Source organism: Monosiga brevicollis, genomic scaffold (assembly GCF_000002865.3).
Source record: "Monosiga brevicollis MX1 MONBRscaffold_39 genomic scaffold, whole genome shotgun sequence".
Taxonomy (NCBI): domain Eukaryota; class Choanoflagellata; order Craspedida; family Salpingoecidae; genus Monosiga; species Monosiga brevicollis.
In genome coordinates, this window is record NW_001865076.1 from 74398 (window position 1) to 95875 (window position 21478).

At 54.7% G+C, this 21478-nt stretch overlaps 7 protein-coding genes across 7 annotated transcripts; 4 read left to right on the forward strand and 3 right to left on the reverse strand.

Moving 5' to 3' along the window:
* Positions 1 to 915: 915 nt before the first annotated feature.
* On the forward strand, positions 916 to 4308 carry MONBRDRAFT_39102 (uncharacterized protein; the record flags this gene model as incomplete). Its single annotated transcript, XM_001750261.1, has 10 exons — positions 916 to 1226; positions 1554 to 1662; positions 1740 to 2029; positions 2154 to 2229; positions 2473 to 2579; positions 2686 to 3391; positions 3509 to 3650; positions 3844 to 3964; positions 4059 to 4104; positions 4198 to 4308. The coding sequence occupies 10 exons, from the start codon at positions 916 to 918 to the stop codon at positions 4306 to 4308; spliced, it is 2019 nt and encodes a 672-aa protein (XP_001750313.1).
* Positions 4309 to 5935: 1627 nt separating this feature from the next.
* On the reverse strand, positions 5936 to 7903 carry MONBRDRAFT_29818 (uncharacterized protein; the record flags this gene model as incomplete). Its single annotated transcript, XM_001750299.1, has 8 exons — positions 5936 to 6182; positions 6294 to 6358; positions 6479 to 6527; positions 6697 to 6839; positions 6954 to 7037; positions 7092 to 7204; positions 7540 to 7733; positions 7815 to 7903. 8 exons carry the CDS (start codon positions 7901 to 7903, stop codon positions 5936 to 5938), a joined length of 984 nt encoding a protein of 327 aa, XP_001750351.1.
* Positions 7904 to 8113: 210 nt separating this feature from the next.
* On the forward strand, positions 8114 to 8670 carry MONBRDRAFT_12418 (uncharacterized protein; the record flags this gene model as incomplete). The annotated part of the gene is made up of 2 exons (XM_001750262.1): positions 8114 to 8238; positions 8343 to 8670. 2 exons carry the CDS (start codon positions 8114 to 8116, stop codon positions 8668 to 8670), a joined length of 453 nt encoding a protein of 150 aa, XP_001750314.1.
* A 344-nt stretch (positions 8671 to 9014) lies between these two features.
* On the reverse strand, positions 9015 to 11363 carry MONBRDRAFT_39103 (uncharacterized protein; the record flags this gene model as incomplete). Its single annotated transcript, XM_001750300.1, has 2 exons — positions 9015 to 9116; positions 10266 to 11363. 2 exons carry the CDS (start codon positions 11361 to 11363, stop codon positions 9015 to 9017), a joined length of 1200 nt encoding a protein of 399 aa, XP_001750352.1.
* Positions 11364 to 11630: 267 nt separating this feature from the next.
* On the forward strand, positions 11631 to 12669 carry MONBRDRAFT_29821 (uncharacterized protein; the record flags this gene model as incomplete). Its single annotated transcript, XM_001750263.1, has 3 exons — positions 11631 to 12066; positions 12221 to 12378; positions 12532 to 12669. The coding sequence occupies 3 exons, from the start codon at positions 11631 to 11633 to the stop codon at positions 12667 to 12669; spliced, it is 732 nt and encodes a 243-aa protein (XP_001750315.1).
* A 161-nt stretch (positions 12670 to 12830) lies between these two features.
* MONBRDRAFT_34515 (uncharacterized protein) lies at positions 12831 to 16712 on the reverse strand (the record flags this gene model as incomplete). The annotated part of the gene is made up of 10 exons (XM_001750301.1): positions 12831 to 12992; positions 13092 to 13421; positions 13603 to 13982; positions 14542 to 14706; positions 14864 to 14969; positions 15105 to 15488; positions 15830 to 15895; positions 16024 to 16151; positions 16262 to 16403; positions 16545 to 16712. The coding sequence occupies 10 exons, from the start codon at positions 16710 to 16712 to the stop codon at positions 12831 to 12833; spliced, it is 2031 nt and encodes a 676-aa protein (XP_001750353.1).
* A 1394-nt stretch (positions 16713 to 18106) lies between these two features.
* MONBRDRAFT_29823 (uncharacterized protein) lies at positions 18107 to 21186 on the forward strand (the record flags this gene model as incomplete). The annotated part of the gene is made up of 14 exons (XM_001750264.1): positions 18107 to 18156; positions 18256 to 18342; positions 18458 to 18539; positions 18675 to 18747; positions 18868 to 18967; positions 19070 to 19139; positions 19271 to 19424; positions 19576 to 19916; positions 20040 to 20181; positions 20270 to 20339; positions 20448 to 20536; positions 20651 to 20748; positions 20865 to 21045; positions 21146 to 21186. The coding sequence occupies 14 exons, from the start codon at positions 18107 to 18109 to the stop codon at positions 21184 to 21186; spliced, it is 1578 nt and encodes a 525-aa protein (XP_001750316.1).
* Positions 21187 to 21478: the final 292 nt, after the last annotated feature.

The window sequence follows — 21478 nt, forward strand, 5'->3', positions numbered from 1 at the left end:
TGATCAAGTGTTGCAGGATCGCGTGCGCTACACCAACATCCTGTATTCCCCCACCGTAAGCGCTGCACCTGCACCTGTGGAGCACCACAGCTTTGGATGAACAACTGTGATACAATCTCGCTGCACCTCATTATCCAAACTTGTCGCAGAACGCCGTGTTGCAAGTGGATCCCAGCATCCGCGTGCTGACTGTGTGGCGTGCCTACTACCTTCGCTGGCTGCGCGAGTTTGAGCCTCGCGAAAATGTGATTGATCGCGTGCGCGAACTGACTCGGGCCAAAGAAGCCCTCGAAGCGCAGCTTGCCGAGCTGCAGGCCTCTGGCGCAGCTGCCACCACCAGCGCCTAGCCCGGAACCCACGAGTAATCCCGCTTGTTTGGACAACAAACGGGCACGGTTTCATTTTGTGTTTTGTGCTGGGCACGAACCTCGCTCGTCCTTGTTGGCTGGCTCTCCTGGCCGAAAAAGAACCTCAATCCCAAAATAAATTGTAAGCACAAGCAGACCGAGTTGTCATTGTCAAGCTGCACATCGCAGACCCACGGTGAGACTCGGCAAACCACACACGGACAAAAGAAGAAAGACCTCAGAGCATGTTTCGCCGTTCTCTTTAATGAACCTTCTGCAGCGACAGTAGCCTGTGAAAAAGTTCGAGTTGTGCAAGTCGTACGAGTAGCAAATGTCTTCACAGGGACCAGAAGCGTTGAAAATCTTTTCATCCTCAAATACATAGAGTGCCGTTTTGCTCTTGATATCGCTTGAGCCGCCAAGACATCGGCATCATCAGCCATCCTGCCTGCTCGTCACTGCTCGTAACAAGCACCCCAAATGGCTGGCGTCGAGTCTGCTTCGAGACTTGAAGACTCGTGGAGACTCGGTAAATGCATCCAAAGTCACACTTTCACATCGAACGGATATGGCCGAGACGGAAAAAACGGAAAAAACGGCGGAAACGGCAGTCACGTCCGAGGCCGCTGGGCCGGTGGCGACAACGGCAATGGATGATAGCATGGATGGAGAGGCTGGCATGGTTGGCCGCGGGGAGGCGAATGCAGGTCTGGATGCGCAAATGGATGAGGCATCTGATCTTCACGCGACAGAGGGGACGATCGACAAAGCGGTGTGCGGGGAGGAGGTTTTTACCTACACGCCCGACGGCGGCCGAACCGTCCATCCCCAGCAAGCCCTTTTAGAGATGCGGCGCCAAATGCAGCTTATTCAAGACCGGTCAGTCCCACGTTTTGAGATCCAGCCGGTTCTGCCCCTGGATGATGCGAGACAGGGGTCTTGGGTTTTTTTGGGGGGAATTTTTTTTTTTTTGTTTTTTGTTTTTGCTCTTCCTGTGGATTTAACTGAGTTGGGCAGTTTGAGGTGCTTGGGCCAGCAAGTGTCTTGCTTGACCATGCTTGTTGTGCGTTTTCGTCAAATGGTGCACTCTCTTGTTCATGCTGATGAGGGCAAGGCGTCGCTCGCTACCAAACGCGTGCCTCGGCTGAGACCAGCTTCAGCACACTCTGTCTGACTGAATCGTTCCACCCCTGCGCTTCCGTCCAGAGTATGTGTCATGCCAAGTAATGGCCTGTCGGCCTCGGCCATTGGCTCCTGGAAAACGACGCAAGCGCGCCGCTGGCGCATGCAGGGATTCAAAAATCCGGCGCGCGGGGTAGGCCGTGGTTTCTTCTGCTGTTTGCGCCTGAGCCTGTGTCACTCACACCTGATCGATTGGGGTCCGTTCAACAGGATGAGCTGATATTGTTCCACTGGCAAGTGCAGCCACGTCGCGAGGGTCGAGGCCGACGACGGGTTGGCCAGGACGCACTCCATGACGGTGGCCCCACATTGTCAGACCCCGAGGACGAGGAGCTCGATGGTGCCGAGGAGGATGATCTGGAACAGCCCGTGGTGGACGGTTATGCGTTTGCCGCCTTCAACCGCTCCCTTAAAATCCCCCATTTTACCACTGCCGACTATCAAGCTTGTCTCAAGGCCGAGGGCTGGAACGAGCGTGAAACGCGCCTTCTTTTCGAGCTGTATGTCCTCTCACCCCTGGCCCTCTTCCGAAACGCACATCACGACAAAATTTCAGAACCCAGCATGTTAATCTCTCGCGCTTGAAAGCACCTGCTCACCAAGCCGTTTGCTTGTGGTTGCCAGCTGCCAACGCTACGACCGCCGGTTTGTGATCATTCAAGATCGCTACAACCATCAGCTCCGAGGTGTCAAATCTTTGGTGCGTCAATGCGAACACACTGTTTTTTGTTTTTGTTTTTGTGTTTTTCCCCTGTCTGTGCAGTCCTTTCTTCCCTGGATAAGAGTTGGTTCGCTTTGAAAGCGTTGCGGTGATTTTCATTTAAATTCACCTTGTCTCTTCAAAGACACTCGCCCCTCCCACCCCCCGCCTGTGTTCTTGTTTTCTTGTTCTGCTTCGCGTCGGTTCTTTATCTCATTCATCATTTCATGGGGCCGACATTAGCTCCCGGATCGCACTCTAGAAGAGCTGAAGCACCGCTACTATAGCTGCGTCAACAAGCTCGCAATTCACCGTCAGCTGCCCGAAGATGATATTGAACGCATTTACAAGTGAGTCTCAACTTTGATGGCACTTTGAGGGCCAGCAGTGGAGGAAAATGTGTGATTGTCGTCCGAGCTGGTTGTGACATGCATGCCACGCCCTCTCCGTTCTTAGATACGATGTGGAACACGAGACGAGCCGCAAGGCTCAGCTGCGGCAGCTATTCAGCCGAACGTCCACACAAATCGCTGAAGAGGAGGCGGTACGGCGTGAGCTGGATGAGATTTATCAGCTCAAGGCCGAACTCGGTATCACCAAAACAGCACAAAGCCTGTTTCCTCCCAAACCCGTGGCGCCAACACCCGCCACTGGACAAACCGCTGCCACGCCAGCTAGCGGGCGGACCGGCAAAGCCAAGGGCAGCAAAAAGGACAAGGCGAACAAGGCTAATGAAGCGCCCGTCACGCCCGGTGTTGCCCGTGGATCTGGCAAAGGCAAGGGCAAGGGCAAGGGCGCTGGCAAGGCCGCGGAAAAGAGTGCGGAAAAGGGCGCTGGCAAAGCTGCCGCTAAAGCTGCTGGCAAAGCTGCCAAAGGACTTGATAAGTCCGCTGACAAGGCTGCGACCAAGGCCTCGGACAAAGCCGCGGACAAAGCCGCCGCCAAGGCCGCCAAGGCGGCTGCGAAAGCAGCGGCCAAGGCCACGGGCAAGGCCGGCACTAAAGGCACACCACGTGGCATTGGCAGCAAAGCTGGCAGTGCAGCTGCCACCAAGGCATCGACGCCGGCCACACCATCGACACCTGCCACACCAAAGCCCACTGGTCGTACCACAGCAACATCGGCCGCAGCTACACCGATTGGTTCTGCCCACACGGAATTAGTACGTCCCCTTGTCTTGTCGATGATGTTTTTTTTTTTCCTGGGAAGGGTTGACTTTTTATGGTGGCTTCTTGTTCTCTTTTCCATGTCTGTCTCACACAATGCGGCATGATGTTAGACGTCGAGCCGCCGGTCAACTGCTGCGGGCACTAAAGTGCCAGTTCGGCTACAAAGCGCTGCCATCAATAAGAGCTTTGGCAAGAACGTTGATCAAAAGATTCAACAGTTTGTCGAGAACAAACTGACCACGCTCAACCTTCGTACGTCGAGACATGTTGCCAGATGGGATGCTCGTTCAAAGCACAAGTGCTTCTGAGATGTCGATTGGTCTTTCGTTCCTCTTTTTTTTTTTTTTTTTTTTTTTTTTTTTTTTTTTTTTACACCACACCCAAGTTGGCTCGTTGGTTCGTCTCTGACCTTGTCTGTTGCCCATACCTGCCTGTTTCTGAGTAGAAAACGCCGTGCCCACCAGTAAGGTGGCTGCGCGCTATGCAGAAGTGCGGAATGGATTGCTGGCGTTGGCCAACGTCACGAAAACCTATCAGCAAGCTAAATCACACTGCGAGCAACTCACGTCAGTTCGGAGTTGATGAAGGAATGGTGTCACTTTTTACGCACAATTTTCACACCCTTGTTTTTTTGTTTGGTTTGTTCCGTCCGTCTTGCAGTGAGCGCGTGTACAAACTACTTCCCAAGTATGGCTTCAAAGTCCCGGTATGTGCGCGAGTGACGTTCCTGCAGCAGTGGATCTGGGTATCCGGCTGGTTCATTCATGAGTGAAACTGTGTGCGTTTCGATACATGTCAGCCGCGCAAATCTACTGGACAACAGCAACAGCAGCAAGGGGCCGCCAGTACCACGGCGTCCAGTGCAGAGGCCAATGGCGGACCAGCGGCCAAACGTGTCAAAAATGCCTAAGCAGCAACTGCTTACTCTTCCACAGGCGTCCAGCTGTGCTGCGCCACTGTTTATTTGACTTGTGAACAACATGAGACACTGTAAGATGGTCTTCCATCCAATGTGTTTTTTGTTTCTTGTCTTTCTTGTTTCGAACGAGGAACAAGAAATCCAATAGGGACCAAGTCGTTATTTCTCATTCTCAACACACCACCCTGCAATCCCATCAGCGAGCTCGTCGTGTCACCCATACACCAACGCCATACCCCTCTCAATTGCTCAAATCTGCACCAGCTTAAAAGAGGCTGACGCCATGCTAGCCACACCTATGCAAACCCAACTCTGCCTGTCCCCTGTCTTGGGGCTCCCTGTCTTTCATGTTAAAAAGCTGCTTTCCACCGGTCTGTACCGCTGCTATGTTTAGCCACGCCACCTGTCTATGCCATGAAACAAGCAGCCCAAAACGCCCTCTTTCCCGGAGCCCCTTTTGCGCTCAACCAGCCGCGCGACACACGCCCGCCCACCCCAGTAACAGTAGCAGCCCTCTTTTTCCCAGCGCTCCCGTCTCCAGTCAATTATCGTGCATAATAAGTGATATTGAATTATTACAAGGCTTGGTTATGATGAATACATGCTATCCCCAATACCTGCCCACTGACAGGTACAATAGCAAAGAATGACCAGCCAGAGTATGCTTGGTTCCCCTCCTCCTCTTATCTGCCTCAGCTCAGATTCAGAAAACAAGTTGGTGGAACACCTTTATTTTTTCCAAATAAAAAATGAACGAACCCTTGCCGCTTTTCTATTTCGTTCATGAGATGATTTCGGCGGGCATCGCTTGTGTCGATGTGGCAGCAGACCCATGACCGAGTTGAAAATGTGCAGGTAAAACGCCGATTTGAGCGATATCGCATTGAATAAAGGAGAAGCGTTGAGGACATGGCTGTCGATCGAAAGGTGGTGCCCAGAAGGCATGGATTTGTGAACAAAGTTTTAAATCGAGCAGTAGGAGTGGGAGGGAAAAAAAAAAGGAAAAAAAGGGAAAAATAGGGAAAAAGGTGGCGGGACGGAAGATCAGAACTTAGAAAGAAAAACTAGTTAAGGGGCGAAGCTATGGGGAAAAAAACGAGGGGGCAGGGCGGAGTCTGGCAGGAATGGGTGCCGGCTATGGACTATAGTCGACCAGCACGGCGTCGTAGACCCCACCATGCCAAAGCCCCAAGGGACAGGAGGACGGCACCGGCACCGACCAAAAGCCAAGGTCTGCTAGAATCTGGGGGCACGGGCACGTCTTTGGCGGGGGAAGGTTCGTGATCTCGTGGTGGTGAGGCGCGGCGCGTGGGCGAGGCACGGGCTGCAGGTGATCCTGCCCGAGTTGAGGGTGTGCTGGCGAGAAGCGAGGTGCGGCGATTGCCATCTGTATTGCGTTCATCAACATCCATTTTGATGGTTTCGTTGGAGCCCGAGGCGGTGTGCCGAACAACCTGAGTGTAAACGGGAAAAACGAGCGCACGGAAAGGTGAGTATAGCGCGGCATACGAGCCAGGCAACAAGGATGGCCTTTGATTCGCCGCAAGTTGATGCGTTTTAGTCATGCCAAAGTATATTTGTGTAGGTTCATTCCGTGCCATATGCTGGTCGGTCGTCTTCATTGCCTGCCCCCATAGGTTTTGACATGGTGCCTGTTTCGATCCTCCACAACCGCGTGCATGATGCATACCTGCCGCGCCTCGCCAGTCGTGAGGTGGGCGTAGCGACGATGGAGACAGGGAGACACGTCCAGGAACCAGGTCTGTAGGATTTGCAAGGGATCGCCGTGGGCCACAAGCACTACGATAGCGTTGTCATGTGTCTGTTCGCAGTGCTCGACCACTGCAGACATGCGGGTCACAACACTACAGGGTTGGCAAGGCCAGTGCTTTGGTGAGACGGTTTTTAGATGCTCATCATTTCGAAACTGTGCCCTCTACAAGACAGCATGGATGACAGCGGAGTGGCGGCTGTACCTCTCCAGTGGTTCTACATCATATTGTGTGTGGCTGGCCGAATGAGCGTCATGCTCCCAAACGTCCTGCAGTGAGGTTTAATGGGAGGCGGGGATGAGAGGCAGAAAGCACTCGCAGGCGGTTGGCGCGATCGATGGTACATGTGGTCATGCCAAGAAGCGGAGGAGAGGAGGGTGATGGCATACCTCGTAATGTTGGCTGGGACCTAGGTCTAAAGTTCCAAAAAAGCGCTCCCTGTCGGGGGGGGGTGGAGGATCGAGAGGTCGACGGACAATCCAGAAGTTGAGCATCACATGATCAAGAGCGTTATATGGCGAATGCTTGCTTGGGCCGAAGAGGAAGCGCAATGGCTTTGTGTGGCTCAAGCAGTGAACACAATGGGAGGAGTGAGGTCAGTCAGTACCTTAGGCGCTGATCAACGTTGGGTTCAGCAAGCTTGAGGGTGGCAGCGACGCAGAGCGCTGTCTCGCGAGCGCGAGCAAAGTCGCTGCTGTAAATGATGACGTCTTCAACGCGTCGCACCTGACGCTTCAGTCGCATGGCTGCCTATCGCAAGGCGAGGTGATCCAAGAAGCATCCCCGTTGCATCGAGATGCATGGAAGGGGAAGCGATATGAGGTGACGCCGGGTGAAACATGGGGTGCGATGGGCTCAACGTACAGCAATGGCCTGTTCTTTGCCCGTCTCAGTCAGGCCATATTCCGGCTCGAGGCCTGTGAGCCAGACACACGCATGAGCTATATGCTGTGTGACCGTTACACAAGCAGAGTGCGAATAGGGCAAGAGCACGACCCGCACCTTGCGGCCCTGAGACGATGAGGCCTTGGGCATTGGCTTGGCTCTGGCCATGTCGGAGCAGAAAATACTGGTTCCGCCAAGCACGTTGCAGCGGCATCTTGGCGTCGTCTCTGCTGTTCAAAGCACCCACACCATGTACAGTTGCAAGATCAATGAGGAGGCGTGTTCAGATGAAGATGAGCAGCCAGCAAGACACATGACACCTGGCCGCGTAAAACACGACAGCACAAGTCACAGAGAGAGAGGCACAAAGAGTGGACAGGAGAGTCAGAGTCAAAGCCAGAGAGAAGTACAAGACAAGACCAGCGCCCCATCCGCCCAAAGACAGCAGCAGCAGCAGCAGCAGCAGCAGCAGCAGCAGCAGCAGCAGCAGTAAACCTGCTTCAAGGCGACATGGGGCTCAGCCGGTGTCAGCGCGCAGTGACACAACTCCGACAGCACAACTCACCTGCAGCGTGCAAGAAAAATCTGACATCGACACAGAGAGAGAGAGAGAGAGAGAGAGAGAGAGAGAGAGAGAGAGAGAGAGAGAGAGAGAGAGAGAGAGAGAGAGAGAGAGAGAGAGAGAGAGAGAGAGAGAGAGAGCGGTTGAGAGGTTTGAGGCGTTTGAGGATTGAATTTGAGAGGTTTTGTGAGGTGGAACTGTGAGCTCAGAGAGGTTATGAGAGGGTAAGAGAGCTTGAAGAAGAGAGCGAATGTATGCGAGAGAGGTTTCAGAGATACGCAGCGGGAATAAGAGAGAGTGAGATTGAAGAGAGAGATTCCAGAGACGGCACTGCTGCTCGACGTGCTCGGTTATCGTCAGACAGCATGCAGCATGTCTGAACTTGATCTTCTTCTCTGAATTTCCTATGGACTGCCCTCTTCACGACGAGCGCACTTTGACTCACTCTCTGCCTCGTGGCTCTGTCTCTGCGGCTGGCGCTGGCGGACTTGCGGTGATCAAATGGCAGCGCTGGCGGGGGCACTTCAGGCCCCGATTGAAAGGCCTAGGCGCGGGGAAAAACGACGCCAGATGCAGCATGGCCTTGCCAACACGGCGGCTGAAGCTGGTGCTGGTGCTGCTGGTGCTGCTGGTGCTGCTGGGAACTGGCATCGCGAACGTTGATTCGGCGCTTGTAAAGTCAGAGCCATTCGACACGAGCAGGTATGCGTCTCCACCGACGGCTCAGCCTCCTCCGCTGTGCTGCCCGACCCTTCCACCCGACGTACCCAAGCACTTGCTAATTTTGATGCTGGCCGCCTCCACAGCTCGGTGGCATGCATTTTGTCCGTGTCCGTTGCTCGGACTGGGAGCACGGCGCTGTCCAAGTCTCTACAGCATCTGCCCAACCAGTTTAGCATCCTCGAACCTTATCATGCCTGGCGAGCCCTTTCCGTCTCAGATATCCAGACTCGATCCATTCCAAGCTACTCGGACCTTTTCAGCTGTGCTACCTTCCGGACGCGACCCGGCTCCATCCTCTGGGCCTATCCGTGCCGTTATGCCAATCTGCTCGGCTGCAACACTTCCAACGTTGACGAATCCTCATGTCGGCGCTGTTTCCACGGTGTGTGCTCCCCTCTCCTATCCTGTTGACACAAGGCTTGCTTGTCGGGTCCATCCACCCATGTAGCGTGATGTGCTCTACCAGCACTTGCTCCATGCCTGGACCCTCATCTTCTTCTATCTGTTCCCTTTCCTTTCTATCTGTTTTCCTTCCCTGATCTCTCCCGCCAAGGCAAGCTCCTACCCTCGGAAAAAAGAAAGCTGACGCAGCAGTGCCTCCAATCACGGATCCGCGTGATCAAAGTCATCCGTCCTCGAGTCAACTTCAATTTTGAATTCCCACCCATCTGTACCCATGTGAGCACACGCCTGTTAGGGCAACGTGCTCCAAGTGGCTTGATTTCTTCTCTCGGAAATGCCTCATTGCCCTCGTCTCATTGCTTTCGTGGTTCCCCAATGCCTGCGTGCAGCGCCACATTGTGCACGTTGTGCGGCAACCTTGGCAGATTGCGCATAGCATTCACGGCGCCGGCTGGCTGCGAGCCACAACGGTTCGTGCCAACATAATCATTTCCTAGCCTTGGGCAACGACAGAAGAAAGAGAGAAAAAAAGGACGAGGCAGAGTAAGCTTGTGATGATCGCGGTTGACCTCACAGCAAACACGCAATCCTCTTTTCTGTCTAGGCAAAGAACACGACTGCAGCGCTCTTGAACATTGGTCAATCGTATTGCCCCATAATGTTGGAAATCTGGCGTTCCCTTCAGACCTTGGAGGTGCGTAGTTGCCTGGGTCACGGCTGCCCCGAGCGCAGCAGCACGTCTTGGTTGCCCAATTTGATGATGTATGCCCCATCTTGCAGCAACAGCACGTCGCGGTGATACCCTACACCGTTTTAAAAAGCCGCCCGCAAGACGTTGTGGCCACGCTGGTCAAGGTATGCGCCGGCCACATTTACTCCCTTTCGCGCCTTTGCCTGCTCACAACTCAACTCTCGTATCACTTTCTCTCCCGCCAACCATGACTTTCTTATTCATTTTTTTTTCTGGGTGGGGCTTTAGAGCCTGGGCTTGTCAAAGGACGGGCAAGTTGATGCTGCTCTTCAAATGCTTCAAGAGCTTCAGACCAACACCTATCATGTGAGCCCGCCGCGCTATGCACACGAACTCCATGGCATCTCTGCTGAGCAGAGTCGGGCATTGTTGGACACCATCCCTTCATGTGCTTCCGTGGGCGCAATCGTCGATGGTCTCACCTCCATTAAGCAATGGCCCTCCAATTCGTAAGTCCGGCTGGGTCAACAAGCACCTGCCAGATTCTCGATCTCAGAGTTTAGAGTTTTGTAGTTGATCAAATATTTCTACTACAATCGTCAGTCCTGGGGGATATCAATGACACAGGGACGCGATTGTCGAATTGCTTCTCGCGTCCCCATTCTTTCCTACACGGCCATCGGTCACAAACGACCAAAGCAAAAGCAAAAGCGCCATCGTCAATCTCCACAGAAAAGGGGCCATCCGGCAGAAAACTGCTGTGCCGGCATTTAAAGTGCTGATACGGGCATGGCACGCCGATTATTGAGGATGACCGCCTATGTGTACCCTCACATTCAGTCCAATGAGGGGGTGAGCGCAAACAGCTGTGCGCTTGGCAAAGCTGAGCGATTGATGAGAAGGCTGCACATACCGTAATGGGGCTCGTCATGGCTTTGCTATGCAATCCTCCAGGGCGCACGGCGCGAAGTACATCCAGCACAGACGCACAACCAGGGAGGAGACAATCACCAAGATGAAAATCAGATGAACCGTGCTCCCGCGTTAACATGAGATGCAGGTGTGACTCTGGCTCTTTGGTGCGAATGGACATGACCAGCGCAGTCTCCCAGTAACCCTTGGGATCTTCCTTGCGCCGCAAGAGAAAGGCTCCAGGGATCGCATGGAACAAGATACTGTTGGCAACGGCCCTGTTGATGGTTTCGTGGACCAGTGCCGCTTGCACGAGCGCTTCGATAGCCGTCATAGGCAGCCGAGGTGTCCTTGCTGTCTGTGCAGTCCTCTTTGGGCGCGCTTGCGCCGCAGCAGTACCCGGGATAAACTTTGGAATGGCCGCCGTCTGTGATTTGGCCAAAGGGCTGCTGGGCGAGCGCACGGCGTCCGTTGTTGCCCTCGACCGATATTCAAGCTGCTCCGATGGAGTGCCAAACGAGGCCGTGGCAGCGCGGGGCCGGGCGGAACCGGATCCAACGACTTGGTCAATGTCTTCAAAATCATCTCCACTATCATCCTCCTCTTTTCCATCCTCTTTGCGGCGCACGCTTGCCACCGGCGTGGCTGCAGGAGCGGGGTCCGGCTCACTGTAAAGGACCCGTTCCATCTTTGTCGTGTTGTCATAATCACCTTGAACACCAGCCTCCAGATCGGGAAAGCAGTCGGCAATCACATCCTCGTAGTCAATCTCCGACGAATTGACGGTCCGAAGCGAGTCGAACATGCTCGAGTTTTGCACAAACTTCTCGTAGTCCTTGACGGCAACGCTCTCATCGTCGCTGTCGCTGTCAGCTTGCTCTACTTGCCATTGAGCATACGAAGATTGCGCGCCTGCGGGGGCTGGCTGCCCCACTTGCCATTCGGCATAGGTTGAGTGTGCGGTCACGGCAGTCGGTTGCCGAGGATCGGTCTGTGCCTTTGATGCCGATGGCTCGGACTTGGGTCGGCGTGCGCACAGCGCCAGCGCAGCGCTCAGCAGCGCCATCGACGCACTCACCGCCACAATCTCCAGCACCATGCTCACCGGTCTTCGGTAGACCTGCACCCCTTCCAGAGCTCCTCCCCCCGGGCGGTGCGGCCGTCTGCTCTTTGCTCCCTCCCCAACTGGGTTGCGGAGGCGGTGGCGGCTCACCAATTTTCAGTCCGATGCGATTCCACCGCGGTATCAACTTTTTCTCAAAATGCGACCTTAACTCCTTTTCTAGTTCAACACGTACTAAGCTTATAGCATTTTATTTCTGCATTAACTTGACATGTAGCTACACAAAGCTGGGCATTTGCTTTGATGAACTGCTCAAAAACACTTCTCTCTGTCTCTCTCTCTCTCTCTCTCTCTCTCTCTCTCTCTCTCTCTCTCTCTCTCTCTCTCTCTCTCTCTCTCTCTCTCTCTCTCTCTCTCTCTCTCTCTCTCTCTCTCTCTCTCTCTCTCTCTCTCTCTCTCTCTCTCTCTCTCTCTCTCTCTCTCTCTCTCTCAAATGGAACGGCAGCGGCGCTCGACGCCTTTGACGCTCTTGAAGCCGCTGGAGACGGGCGACAACGGGGCGCCATGATAGACTTGGTGGTGGTTGCGTTGAGCGCCCTTGGCCTGGCGTTGTGCGTGTACACGCTGCATGTGGCCCGGTCGGCTCGGCGCTCGCCGGGCAAGTACCGCGCCTGGTGTGATGTCAGCTCGGCTGTGTCGTGCTCACGCGCCTTCACCTCGCCCTACGCCGTTGGATTTGGTGCGTCTCCGTCTCTAAACCGTTACCATTGGCGAGACTGCTTTCTGCTCGATCATCTGGGGTGACCTGCTTTCGGGCCCTCGTCAACACCCCCATGTATCACGTTGCACGCTTGTCATGACCGCCCCGCCCCGTCATGTGGTGCATCCATCAGGTTTGCTGGAGCCGTTACTGGGCCGCGACAGCCCGCTCAATCTATCCAACGCTTACTTTGGCCTTCCGTACTACATTCTCATGCTGATGGACGGCTTGTGCGGGATTGACGCTCAACCGGGCACCTGGGCAAACATCGTGCACCAGCTCGCGCTTCCGGTACGCCATACGCCAACGCCGGCAGCTTCTTCGTGCCAAATGGCCCCAACGTGTCAGCCACTCTTTATTCTCTTCCGTGTCAACTGTCGGCGTGATTCAAAACCATGCTCAATGTCGGCTGACAATCGGAATGCCTGCGCATCGATCCTCTAGGCAAGCCTTCTGGCCACCGGCGCTAGCCTCTATCTGGCTTGGGTTCTCGCCGCTCGGTTGCACGTGACCTGCATTGTGTGCGTGGCCTCCTACTCGGTCAACCTGGCTCTGGCTGTGCTGGCCTACTGGACAATGTAATGGATACATAGCCCTTGCTGTATTCAGCCAGCAGATGGGGGCTCCCTTCTTCTTGGGGGTGTGAGCGTTTCAAAAAGGGTTGATAATCGATTGTTTAGATTCAACGCAGTTGACAGTGCCGTTGATTCATCGCCCACGAGCTGTGGCTTGATCAACGAAGGTTAAACGAAAGCTCTCAAAGCCTCTGAAATAGTCACAAAGTCTTGGTCGCTGAGCTGCGCCAGAGGCTCTGGGTTCTCGGGATTTGAGAACTGCTCGGGCTTATCCGCTCCGATCAAGAGCCAAGGCGTGAGCTCTTTCATGGTGAGTGCATCGACATGGTCCTGTGGCACCGCCGAGTTTGAAAAAACCGAGTTTGAAAAAGGTGAAGAAGACGTGATGTCGCTGATGTTGAGGCTGAGGGCGTCCAAGACGGCGCCGACCTTTTCAGGGCTTGCAAAGCCTTCAGGGTCTTCCAACAGCTCAAAATGGTCATCCTGAAAGACACTTGGCTTCTCGTTGGGGATTGCCCCAGCATCGGGCCGATGGACAGGCTTGTACATGGTTTGGAATCCCGCAGAGGTCTTGGTCACTTTGAGAGCCAGACCCCAGGAAGCAAATCCGGCCCGCAGGCCCTCATCGCCGGCCATGGCCGGGCATGGACCCTTGCACACCTGATTCCTTGTCCGTCGCTGGGGAAGGCCCATATCCAGGCTTAACAGTAAGCAATAGAGGTGATCCAAGACTGTTTGAAGCGCTGCCTCGTCAGGTTCCTCGACAAGAACAAATCGGAGGAGCGGCTTTGAGAACAAGGCTGCCACGAGCTGGGCCAGCAAACGGGCGTTTTCTTTCTACCAGCAAGCACACGCCCCGGGGCGCAGAAAAGATTAGTGCTTGGCGTATGCTGGGTTGGGTCAAGGGAGGGGGGGCGGGGGTGGTGGCAGACTGGCTTACTTTGTCGAGGGGTTCCAGCATGGCTTTGACGTGGTGCAGAATGCCTTCAGCGAAAGCCTTCCGCAAGTGGCGACGGACGTGAAGTGTGGAAGGCTGATTTTGGTCTTCCGCCGCAGGACCGGCCTGCCTTCGACCCGTGCGGGAGCGCTTGGTGCTGGTCAGCTGGTTTGCCAGCATGGAGAGCAGATGGCGATCGCAGGTTTGGACGGGGATCCACTTGTCTGAGGCTGGTTGATGGCCATCCCACCCGCCTGCGTAGGCGCGACCGCACTCGAGGTCTGCAAGCAGCGGGGTAATGACGTATTTGTGTAGCTCCCGCATGCGCTGGTCGCTGGCGAATGTCTGATTCTGCTTCCCCACGGGTCCGAGAAGGCGATGATCTAAGGGAACCCGTGTGTGAAAAAAAAAAGCGAGTATGAGCGCACAGGAAAGGCACTGTGAGCAAGAAAGACTAAAATATCCCGCAGCTCTTTTGTGGGTTGACCGGTGATGCATCGAAATCGATCGAGCTCACCGCTGCGGCTGAGCGAGGAGAGGACAAGAACGAGGGCCAGGGCACGGCCTTGGCGCAGTTGCGGTGTTGCATTGTGAGGCCCAAACTCAAAGAACCAGTCAAGCTGAGGTGGGATCGACTCGTCCACCATGGTGGCTCTGATGGCTTTGGGGTTTTCGGTGCAAGCGCGACTTAATGACAAGATGTTCTTTTCGCTTTGCCAATGACGACGGAGGGGCAGGATTGCTGGTCACGATAGGCGGTCAATCAAGTAGCACACGCGAACCTGGCCTAGCCAGTCTCCATCCACTGGTCAAGACAACCGAACAGTCGCTCACCCGGCTGCCCCTCGGTGATGGAGTTCCAGCAGCCTGTCCTCTGACATGAACCTTGTCACCAAAGCCGTGCTTGTGCTCCACAGCCCCAGCTTCAACACGCAGCCACACCGGGACACTCTGTCTTCTCAATCAGCCAGTTGAAAAATGAATTCGCCTCCCTCCTCACTCTCAACTCTGCACCTCCGCCCGCCCTCTCACACACACACACACACACACACACACACACACACACACACACACACACACACACGTAAATCTGCTCCCAATACGAAGCTACGTGTGCCATCACTTTGTGTGTGTGTGTGTGTGTGTGTGTGGTGTGTGTGTGTGTGTGCTAAAAACGGATGTTTCGTGCTGACAAATGCAAAGTCGAACAAAGTCAAAAGCAAAGGGGCAAAGGGAAGTCAAGTCTGAAAGGGTAAAGGTCAACAGGTGCACATGTAGATGGTCAATGGGGACTGTGCGGGATCGGGATCGGGTGGAAGGATTGGGGGTGCGGGCAGGGAGGGGGTGCGACTGATGAAGCGGGCAAAGGCCTGGGTAAAGCCACGGCACAAGGGTGATCAAGGAAAGATTTTTGGGGGTTCAAAAAAATAATGATTGACATGTTACAGGGAAGCCTATTATGGGGAGGCTTTTTCTGGGCAGGTGAGTTCCATGCCGTCTTCGACCTCGAGGGAGGAGCCGTCGCGGTTGGCGGTCATGTCGTCGGGCGCGTCGTCTTCTGGGTCAAGCGAGGCGTGCTTGGGGTTGGGTCGTTCAGCAGCTTCGTCCTCATCTTCGCTTCGCACAGCCGTCTCGTCCTTCGCTTCGTTGGTCTCGGCTTGCTTGCTGTCTGAAGCGGCGGGCCGTACCAGCTCGGGGCGGCTGGCCCTGATGTTGGTTGCGGTGTTAGTTACCGGAAGAGAGGGCGACGTGTGCGTTCCATTCGTGCAAGCACGCTTGGGGCTGGGTGCAGCACTGGACATGACAAGAGATGACGAGAGGTCCTGTTCATCCGTGACTGGCGTCGTCGGGGTTTCATACTGTCGTTGCAAGGCATCTTGTAGTCGGGCCTGCAGGCGGGCAAGGTTAAAAAAGGTCGACATGTTAGCGGCCCTTGGAAGAGACGATACGTGAAAAGTCAAGGAGAAGCTCGGGTCGGTTCGACAATCACCTGAAGTTCACGGTCCCGGTCCTGGAGCGGGACCTCGTTCAGCAGCAAGCAAAGAAAGTGCAAAACCTGTTTCAACACCAACATTTTGATCACGTGAATATTGCGACCCCTTTGCGAGGTGCATACAAGGCGCTTTTCTTTCCTCAAGAGAGATGGGAGGGAGAGAAAGAGAGACAGAGACAGAGATCCAGAGAGATCCAGAGAGCCCCACAATCAGGCAGCAGGCATGATCGGGCGCACCTGCTCAATTGTCTTGGCCTTGTGCTGAATGACCTCTGGACACGCCAGCTGTGCATCACGGTGAACCTAAGATTAGCCCCGTCAGGCCATGCCAAACAGCAGGTTGAAAAAAAAGGTTAAAAAAATAACGAGGTTAAAAAAAAAAAAAAAGTTAAGCAGAATGCGGTGGGGGTACATCATCACAAAGTAAGTACCTTGATGGTTTCCTCAGCATCTTGGTAGAACATGTCAAGGTGATCGCGGTGGGCTAGGAGACGGGCCTCCACATTGGCCACCTCGGTCGCGGTGGCGTCGAGCCGGGCTTGAATCCCCTGGGCCTGGGCTGCGCACGGGCAAGTGTGAGTGTGTGCGTGCGTGTGGTGCTAGTCAGGCCAGTCTCTGCAGCACACGGGTAGTACTGGGAGTCACAGCTCGCTTGCTCTCATTACACACCTGTGGGAGTTGGGTGGCCATGGCCGAGCGCAGATTCAGAGGCGTCCCTTGCGCCATGTTGGAGACGGCGCTCCATCACATATCGCTCACGCAGCGGTAGGCTCTGGTCTGAGTGGTGGTGACCCGTCAAGCGAGCAAGATGCTACAGGCATGAAACAATTGGAGCATCAGGCACGGTGACGCGTCTCAAGATGGAGCCGGACAACCTGTTCTCGCATTTTGCTTGGAGCACCGAGAGCAGAATCGCCTCGGGCCAAAGAAAAATGTGGCATCGAACACAAACCTGCACATCACGGGTGTAAGTAGCCACGAGCTGATCGAGGCGTTGGAGATCGGCAGCCACCTTGTCAAACAACGCCTGAATGGGGCGAGTTGACGCTGAATGGTCCTCCTTCTGCATGGCCGCAAAGGCCACGCCCAGATTCAGGGCCAAAGCCCCAAGTTCGGTCATGCTGATCGCCGGGCGTGTTCAAAAGCCACCAGCTGGCGAGTTTTTGAACCCAGATCAGCTGTGTGCCGTGCGTCCAATCGATCTTTTCGTCTCCTTTTCAGGTCGGTGTCGAGTCGTATCGCATCAAGCCGTCTCGTCTCACAGCAGCTCTCATCAATCGTCTCGCCTCGTTCGTGTCACACAAGTGTGGTCTCTCCTAAATCCGCCTTGTCTCACAAGGTCAAAACTCATCCAATTCAACCCCGTCTTCTCCCCGTCTTCTCCCCGTCTGGTCCCCGTCTGGTCCCCGTCTGGTCCCCGTCTGGTCCCCGTCTGGTCCCCGTCTGGTCCCCGTCTCGTTTCCCCTTTCCAGTGCTCTGGCAGATCCGTCGGTCGGTCGGTCGGTCGGTCGGTCGGTCATGTGTATGAGAGACTCGGCGGGGGAATGACCCGGCTAAGCGATAGTGTGACCGAACTCACACTTACGGACTGGTTGTGCAAGCCACCCTCCATCCGAACTTGATGACAACGACTGGCCTTTCTCTCTGGGTTGTCATGGCTGGTTGTTCTCTTCCTCTGACACGTGATCTTGACGCATGGATTTCTCTACGTTTGCCTTGGTTTTACAGGGTATGTCTGATCAAATTTACAACCATCTCTGACTATTTACCAACATAATCCGCCATCTCTTTTGAAAATCGACATCTGATCACATTCTCTTCTGCTCTTACACAACATCACACACACTCGCACTTTACGATTCAACAGGTGTGTGTGTGTGTGTGTGTGTGTGTGTGTGTGTGTGTGTGTGTGTGTGTGTATTGGAAACGGCAGCGCCATTCGGCAGCGGCGAGCGAGACCAGGCACCAGTACAGGCTCAATATGCATACTTGGAACGAGAAAGTGAGAGAGGGCTTGGTCGTCCCGTTGAGCAGGGGTGTTGATTCGCCTTGAGCACCGCACCGCCCGTCAACCGTGCGAGTCTTGCACAATCATACAGCGCGCGGCTTGTTGACTTGTTCGCACGTGGCTCACTCTGCCCCCTGCCCCTGCCCCTGCCCCTGCCCCTGCCCTCTTCTGCACTCTTCGTCCTCCCTCTGCTCTATTCCTGCCTCCTTTCTCCCGCTCTGTGTCATCTCTTCTCCTCCCTCCTCCTCTGTCTGCTGTCCTCCCCTTCTCCCTCTTTCTCTCTCTCCTTTTCGCTGCGCTCTCCCTGCGCTCCTTTTGCCTTTGCCGTCTTCCTTCCCTCGCCTCTGGGCTCAACTCCCCCCATCTCCCGCGCTTTTTTTTTCCATTCTCTGCCTTTCGGTCGGCGTCGTTGTTTGCCGTAGCGTGCAGCAACGCTTTGAAGCGTAGAGTCGGTTCAACAGGTTGCTTCTTCTTTCAATTTGTAAACTTTCCTCGACGCCAGCATCATGGTCTTGGAGCTGGAGCATCTGCACGAAGCCTGTGGCGTCTTTGGCATGTACGTCGATTGATGCCATTGATTGAGCTCGTCCACCCCACAACCATCCTTCTCTCGCCCTGTTTTGATCTCAAATCCTAACCATTCCGCGCGTTGTAGCTACGTCGAGCCCAAGACTTCCGATAACCAGCCCGATATTGATGTCGCTCAAATCACGTCGCTGGGCCTCTCCGGCCTTCAACATCGGTATGGTTATTGCCGCCTGCTCGATGCCAACCCTCAGTCTCAGATCTCACTCCCGCTTCCGCGCTCTTTCATTCTTCTGACTGACCGGCCCGCCTTTTTTTTTTGTTCGTTTTAGAGGACAAGAGAGCGCTGGCATGGTCACCAGCGGTACAGATGGAAAACTCCGTTCTCACAAAGGCTTTGGCCTTGTGGACCAGGTCCGAAAGCACACACCCGCCCCGCCCCCCTCCAACTGCTCTTCGCACAGCCCGAGCGTGTTTCTCCTTCCTTTTCAACCTGACGCCCTCACTGCATTTCTCCGACATGGATGCATCCCCCCATGAAATGCTCAGGTGTTCAGTCCCGCGACTTTATCTGGCTTGACAGGCAACATGGCCATTGGTCACAATCGCTATGCCACAGCCGGTCTGTTGCCCCTCGTATTCCTCGTTGGTCCCGGATGCTCTGACATCCCCAAGCATCTATCCGAGGCTTAAACTGTGCCAGGCAGGCTCACATGTCGGTTTGGCTTACGTGCTTCGTCAGGTGGCTCCACTCTCAGCTGCAGCCAGCCCTTCATTCTCAAGACATTGACTGGCAACTACATTGCTGTTGCCCACAACGGCCAGCTGACCAATCACGATGCGTACGTGTCTGACCCAATCTTGGTCGCCATGGTCGGCCCTCACTCGACGCCTCGTCCCTGATCCGTTGTCCCCTCTCGCGCGTACGCCTCGCCCCGACTTAGTCTCAGCCAGCGCATCATGCAACATGGTGTGGGTTTGAGCTCCGACTCCGACTCGGAAATTATTGCTCAGGTAGTGCTAGCCTGGACATTCTATTTCGCCTCGTGCCTCTCTTGATGCGGAACACTGGCCTCAAAAAATTGTTGAAATCACTTTTCTCATCTCGGCCCAACACGCGGCCGTTCATCCAACGGTGGCCATAGATTCTTTGCTCGCCTCCAGCAGGTCCCCATAGCGAACACGTCCACGGCATTGACTTTGCCTCTCGTCTCAAAAGCTTTATGCAAATGGCGGCCACCGCATATTCTCTGGTCGCTCTTTGCGACACCTCCGTGTATGCCGTTCGTGATCCCTTTGGTCAGTCGTTCCATGTTTGCAGCAGTAGCAACGGCAGCTACCGTGTCTTCGCTAAGTTTCTACCAGAACCTTGCTGACATTCACTTGCTCACATTCATGTCCATCCATTCATTACTGCCCTCTTGCTTTCGTATCGCGGAAAATGCCACAGGCAACCGCCCTCTCAGTGTTGGTCGCCTTCGCGGTGTCGAGCGCAACGCCTGGGTGGTGGCCTCGGAAACTTGCTGCTTTAGTGCCATCGGCGCTGAGGTCGTTCGTGAGGTTTTGCCCGGCGAAATCGTGCGCCTGGACTGCGATGGCTTGACCTCTGTTCTGACAGTGCCCCGCGTCAATCGCATGCCGGATCAAACTGCTCTGCGCCACACCTCGCGCTCCTCGCGCCCTCCATCCCGTCAAGCCACCTTGTCTGCGGCCAGCTCAACACAAGACTTGTCCGAGATTCCGGCGGCTTTCTGCATCTTTGAATACGTTTATTTCTCACAACCTGAATCCGTACGTCCCCCATGATCCTATATCAGCACTCAAGCTTCGACTAAGCTGCCCGACCCGCGCTGCTCTACACTTGAGCACCTCATTCATGTTTCTGCTGTCGTGTTGTTTCTCTTTCTTGCCCAGATTTTGGAAGGCCAGATGGTCCACTCGGTGCGCCAGCGCTGCGGAGCACGGCTTGCACGCGAGGCACCCATCGAGGCCGACGTCGTCTCGACCGTTCCAACTTCGGCCACGGCTGCTGCTATTGGCTTTGCTCATGCCATGGGTACGCGGCGATCTCGGCCCTGTTCAAGTGTTGCAAATCAGCCTCACCCTCGAAGCCACTTACATCTTGCGTCTGCTGCTTTGGGCAGGCATCGGCTACAACGAGGTCCTTAGCAAAAACAACTACGTCGGCCGCACCTTCATCAAGCCTGACGATCGGTACGGAAGCTTTCATGCTTTGTGATGCCAACGAGAAGACGAGATCATTCAGCCGCGCGCAATTCATCTCATCTTTGTGTCAATATTTATCATCCTGCCTTGTGTCAGCATGCGCAAGCTGGGCGTCCTGAAGAAATTTGCTCCCATCACGGAAAATATCAAAGGCAAACGCATTGTCATCGTGGACGACTCTATTGGTACGCCACGCTCTTATCGGTTATTGCGCCTTGATTTTGAGTACGCTCGTGTGGGTGGGCTAATCTTTTGACCTCTCTTACCCCTCGCTTGGCCTTTTATCTGGTTGTTGCTAGTTCGTGGCACCACCATGGGGCCCATCATTGACTTGCTGCGCCAGGCTGGGGCCCTTGAGGTCCACATTCGCATTGCCTCCCCGCCTCTCAAATATCCCGTAAGGCTTGGGTTGCTGCTTTTAAGCTTGATGATGCCGCGTCGTCGCAAACGCAGCATACTCACGTAGTATTTTTGTCTTTCCGATATCCGTCTTTGTTCTGTTCTTTTTGACAGTGCTACATGGGCATCAACATTCCAACTCGGGAGGAGTTGATTGCCAACCGCATGGCCGTGGAGGACATGGCAGCTCACTTTGGGGCTGATTCGCTTGCCTACCTGTCTCTTGACGGATTGAAAAGTGCTGTGCTGGAAAAGGCCGTCAGTGCCGACCCGCAGGGTCCCGCTCATTGCACCGGTAGGGTCCATCTCCTCCGCATGCAGTTTGGTGCAAACAATGTCTTGATACCAAGCCAACCCCGTTTTCGCTCACGCCTTTGACAATCTCGTTCGTATAGCTTGTCTGTCTGGTGACTATCCTGTCGAACTCGATTGGTAGAGGATGTTTCACCTTCAGGTCTTTCCAGCATCACGTCTCGGGTTTTTCAGACCATCAAGTCTTTCTCTTCTTCCCGCTGCTTTGTGCCGTTTTCGTTGTGACACTGCTCGTCCTGGCTGATGTTGTTTTGTGTACACTCGATCGTCGACTGTTTTTTTTCCCGTTCTTTCTCTGCTCGTCGTTGTTGTCGCCTTCTGCTCGTTCAATCATCCCTCTTTGTCGTGCCGCACTGGTGGTCGTGGTTGCCTTGGTCTTTTTGCGTGTTTATTTAGGTTAGTCTTACCACCTGCAG